General features: G+C 51.2%; 1 protein-coding gene across 1 annotated transcript; it reads right to left on the minus strand.

The window, feature by feature from the left end:
* Positions 1-538: 538 nt before the first annotated feature.
* FAM96A (family with sequence similarity 96, member A) lies at positions 539-3,866 on the minus strand (the record flags this gene model as incomplete). Its single annotated transcript, XM_010138633.1, has 4 exons — positions 539-636; positions 1,658-1,703; positions 3,077-3,126; positions 3,702-3,866. Coding segments are annotated over 4 exons (359 nt in total), but the record flags the coding sequence as incomplete, so codon positions are not given.
* Positions 3,867-5,517: the final 1,651 nt, after the last annotated feature.

Here is a 5,517-nt window from a genome sequence, read left to right on the forward strand (position 1 = left end):
CCTGGTAAAAACGCACCTCGTTCCAGCACAGTGCTCTGGTTCCCGATTCTTCTGAACTCATTTCAGCCTAAATGTGTTCATCGACAATGAAGGGGAATGAAACGTTCCCTCCTCTAACAGAAATCTAAACCCCAGCTTAAAGGAAAATCTCAGAACTCAGGCAGTAGCGTTTCAGTACAAGAGTCAGGTTTATTTTTACAGTGCAGTGATTGAACCAAGGTAGAAATGGAACTTCAGAGCTGGGTTTGTATCACCATGTCTGTCACCAGGCGATGCGTACATGTCGGGTCCATTCCCACCATAAAATATTCCTCTGGACACCAGAAATTACAAACTTTTAATGCTATACACTCCATTTTAGAGACTAATTCCTCATAATTTACATCTATCTTATAAACAATTTATTTTAAAAAACACATGGAAGATACAAAGAACTCAAGTATTAAACTCAAGGCCTTGATTATTATTATTTTCTTCATTTTTAAACAAAGATATTTTAAGAAATGTATCAAAACGGGAACTCTGGGTGTTAGAGCTACTAGTCGGGCTCCGTGACACACTGCTCCACGATCTCACGCAGGTTCGGGTTCTCCATGGCAGCTGCTACTCTCTCTTTGTCATTGATCTGCTTGTTGACTGCAAAACATCACGGAAAAGCCAGGTCAGAAGCAGCTCTCAGTGTACTTCACTCATACAGGCACCAGCAATGCCACAAACGCGAGAGAGCAGCGAGCAGGGAGGACTCCCCAAACGCAGAGCATGGCCAGCTCAGAGGCTGAGGAAGCGCGTGGTGCCAGCACGTGGTGTCAACGTCCCGCTCAGCTTTCTCTTAAGTGGAAGACAGGCACGGGCAGGGTGCCCAGGTTTGTACAGCAGCGGGCGAAGCACAGCACAGGCAGACGCCGGAGCAGCATGGCCCCAAGAGAGAAGGGTGTGCCAGACACATCAGCACGGGACGAGAGGATGAGGGTGCTGAAGAGCCAGCAGCCAGAGGACAGAGGATGAACAGACACGGGGAACAAAGCAAATGACAGCTCATTCACCACCGAACAACCCCAGAAACCGAAGAGGGCTGTTACTTTTCTGTCAGATGCTCTCCTGACAGGTCTCAAAATCGAGTGACAAATCAGCAGCCCCAGTTCTCCGGGGTCAGTTTTACTCCATCAAAAGAAGCGAATTTCGCCACTCAAAGACACCTCGTGCTCAAGAACTGAACGGCCCGGGGCACCACCTGGCCAAAGGCTGTAACAGCTCTTTGAGACAGGGGTTGGCCGCAGCTTTGAGAGGATTCCAATGTCCTCCGCGTTTTACTTTAAACACTGACTGGGAAACATGTATTTTTGTTCCGATAACGTTGAGACAGTGAGATCAACAATTGGGAAGTTCTTCCCGTTAATCATTCAGCAGCAACTGCTCGTTATCAAACACAGCTGACACTGGCAAGAACTGGGGGGTGTTTTTCGAACAAACCAAAGCAACAGCGAGCTCACAGGACAGTGCGGCTTCTGAAACGGCCTGGAGCACAGGTTCCGTTCGACAGCTCTACCAGCGCGTTCCTTTCTGAAGCGGTAAGGTGGTAAGGCAGGGCAGAAAAGGGCTTCTCAAAGGCACACAAAGACACGGGCTACAGCCGCACACGTTCCTCAGCTCTACTTACTGTCTTCCTCAGTGGAATGTGTACCCTCAGAGATGTAGATTTCCAGCTAGAGGAGAGATCACTCGCGTTAGGTGCGTGCATCAACAGCCGAATTTATTCATTAGCACAGAAACCACACCGCAGAGCACACACACGGCGCGAGTTCCACTGGAACGTCCACAGACAACGGGAGGGGATCGATGGCAAGAGCAGACCTTGGACTTCACTGCAACACCGTCACGGACAACCTCCTCCCCCACCACAGAGAGGGCCTCTCATCCAAGCTGTGGAGACATTCATTCCTGATCCGAGCTGGGGAGACACTCGTTCCTCACTCACTCCAGCTGCTCTTGGGAAAAGCACTGGCACCCAGGCTGCAAGGAGATCTCACACAACTGACCTGCCAGGGGATACCAAGGACACAACTCCTGCACCTTCTCCCCTGCCTTGCTGAAGCTGAACCTGTCCGTTACCACGCGTCCCGCGTAACAAATCACTGCCCACCCAGAAATGCAGGACTCGCTTTACACTGTTTAACTGGAAAGATGAAACAACTATAAACACAAACCAACAAACAAATCAACGCCAGACATCCCCAGCTCATTAATTCATTCTTTAAATTATTTCAGGCATGTTCCTAAAGGTCTATAAAAGACTACGTTGGTCCTTTGTACATTCTAAAGGTCTGCTCCGAGCTCCTGCTAAGACCCAACCAGCTTTCTTCCAGGATGCATTAACCTCCTGTTTGCTGTGGTTCCTCATGCTCCAGCAGCACGGCCAGGGCTGGCCCGTTAGGCACGGCATGTCGGCCCAGGGCAGGCCGTACGCCAGCTATACGACAGTTCTAAGACACAGCTCATGGGGAGGCTCCCTCAGTGCAGTCCCAGGTTTGAATTCTGCAGTTCTAACTTCTAATGATTCCTAGATGATGCTTATGCAGAGCAGTGGAACCCCCCACTAACTGGCAGAGCAGTTCTCCTGCTTCCAGGGCTTGCTCGCAGAGGGTCGCCCACTGGAGAGAGCACAGCAGAGTCAGCGCCTATTCCTGTTTCGTATCTGGGATGCCGAGCTGTACTGAAATACTGCAGAAGGCCAATCATTTTCCCCAGGGCAAGAGTATAACCTCAAGTCATGGTAATGCTGGCTTTGGAAACGCCCTCCCTCCCACCGAACCAGAACCCGGCTGACGGCTGCAGAGGAAAGCCCTTGAGACCCAGCGTGTTTCGCACGTGCAGCGGTAGGTGGTCATTTGTAAAGCAAAGGAAGAACCACAGTTATTCAAGGATCCACATTCTTTCCCTCCGCAGGCAAACAACGAGCTTTATAAAGAGCCCGTCCGTAACCAGGGCTCACAAGTCACTCCATCTGCAGCACCCACTCTTTCATCGAGAGGCTGGCACACACACTCCTGTTGTGGAACGGGTAGAGCAGATACTTTACCTTGTGTCTAAAAGGCAAACACCTCTGAAGTTTGATTCTTAAACAAAGGCCTGGAGGAACAGAGCAGATAAGAGATTTTCCTGTAAAATTCAAGGTGTGAGGTGCATTTTCAGAGAATCCATATCTGACAATCAAAACCCACCGGTGTAAGCAACAGCCTCCCCTGTCGTGCTCTGAGCAGCACGAGCCGCAGAGGAGACTGAACAGTTCGTGCTTTGACCCTTTGGAGGGAGCTTCTCAGTTAAGTCCCTGCTGCCCTTACAGGCTCAGGAGGTCGAAACAGCTCCCAGAAAGAGGAAATACAAACTCTTTATGCTTGAGAGCTGACGGATTTTCGATTTACTACGATGGAAATAACCTGGAGCTATAAAGAAGGAATTCTGAACCGCCTCCCAGGAGACTCTGGGGAGCTTCTCTTTGAAGAGTCTCCCTAACTGGGTGAAAGCAGGTGGGTGTCCCCACATTTCTCCTGGTTTCTGTGGGCACGGCTAGGAGGGTTCACAGGAGGAAATTCCTGGTCAAACTGCTGGCAAAGCTCCGCTCAATTTTAACTAAAACTGGTGTTATTCAACCTAAAACTAACTTCACGCTCATTGTTACAGCTGGAATGATCCAGAGCTCTTACCGATGAGGGTAGCCAACGAGCAGTGAGGTACTGTGGGTGTAAACCTGATGGTGACCAGATACTCGTCTTCCCCGATCTCCTGCACTTCCACACAGCTTTCCGTTACCACCTCCAGTTCTTCCAACGTGTTGGGCTTCTCCGGGTCCCGGATAGTGCGGATGATATCTAAAGCAGACGACAAGAGACCAACAATGCAGCAGCTTCCCTGAGTTAAATAAAGGGTATTTTTATTAGGAACCACCTTCCCAGCATCGTTCTGCTCCTCTGCTGAAAAGACAGAGCCGTAAATACTTCAGCTCACGAGCTGCCTCAGAACTGGGCAAACTGAGGCATTTGTTGGGCTCGTATTTTTCACTTTCCAGTTCTAACCCTGCTGTTAGTTTTACAACTCCACTGTAATAAACAGGAATCAAACCATGCCTATCTAAGGATAACGTGACCCCTGGGCTGCAGGTTGCCCAGCATCACCCTGCCCACAGACACACAGATGCAGTATTTCAGACGGGTTTACTTGCCTTGCAGGTTTTCCACAACCTAGCTCATCACCCAGACAAGCCAGATCTCCTTCTCACCTTCTCTCCCCCTCCCAGCCTGGCCCTCACAGACAAGATGTCGAAGCCATCCCAGGGAGAGCCAATGCTAAAGTAATGCACTAATCCACATTCACCTGTCTCCATGGTCACTCCTCAGCTCGTAAAACGTGGGGATCTGCTGGTTTAACGCACCTGGACAGACACCGATACGCAGCGCTGCCTCTACGGAAGCGGCGTGCTCTGGGTTAGAGGGTCCATCACACAGCGGAACAACTACATTTACTGTGGCTGTGCCATAGTGGGTTTAAGGTGCTACCCAAAAGCTACGACATTTGATTACAGACACTGAAAAATAACGTGCAAGAGAGTATGCGAATTCAGTGAACTTGCCAAGAGCCTGAACAACCAAGTCTCTGCGTCCCCCCATGTGCTGAGCGATGCGGCACAGAGGGAAGGCAGCAAGAGTTCCAGCCTGGTCGTAGCAGTGCCATGAACCCGGCACAGCTTGAACAACACTCGTCTTGAGAATGAAGGAGTTCCCAGCTGGCACCCTGCATTCGCTTCTGCCTTGCAGGCGGTCGTCTGCCCTTAGAAATGCAGGTACAAGCATTTCTGGTATAAATAAGGTAACTAAGTTAAGATGACTTTAAGAAAACAGGTTAAACCAAAGCCTGGGCAGGTGTTTTTAGCTCACTGTAGTGATTTCATCTCTAGTGCAGTTCCACTACGACACAAACGGTATCACTGAAGCAGACAGGACAGCAGCCCGTGTCACGGCCAACGACTGTGGTCTATCTGCAGGAACAGGCAGACCCACCCGGCTCCAGAGACGCTGCCCTCCGCACATTCCTGCCACCGAGCTGATAGCCAGATCGCTGGGCACACGGCTCTAGTAGTGCCATACTGCTGCCAGGGAGGATGGGGGCAGCCAGCGGGCAGGGCTGTCCGTCTGGGTCCACCCTCCTGAGAAGGGTATGCCTAAAGTCAGATACACCCCCCAGACTTCCCGAGCAAGGGGATCTGTGCTGTTGTACCAGCTCTCCCTGCTGGTGCTCACCTCACCTTACCCCTGTCTCTCCCGCTCCTGCAAGCACTGCTCGACGTGCTCTCCAGGCCTGGGTGATCCCCCTTGCTTTCCCAAGTCGGCTTCTTCGCTCACCAGAAACCCAACCGTGGATGGGCGAGGGAACTGAGCCCCCTCCCCTGGCTGCCAGGGAGGCGGCGACGGCTCGAACCCCTCTGCAGCCGCAGCCTCTGTTCCTCTGCCTCCATCAGGAGGACAG

The sequence above is a fragment of the Buceros rhinoceros genome, unplaced genomic scaffold (genome assembly GCF_000710305.1).
Source record: "Buceros rhinoceros silvestris isolate BGI_N320 unplaced genomic scaffold, ASM71030v1 scaffold33846, whole genome shotgun sequence".
Lineage (NCBI taxonomy): Eukaryota > Metazoa > Chordata > Aves > Bucerotiformes > Bucerotidae > Buceros > Buceros rhinoceros.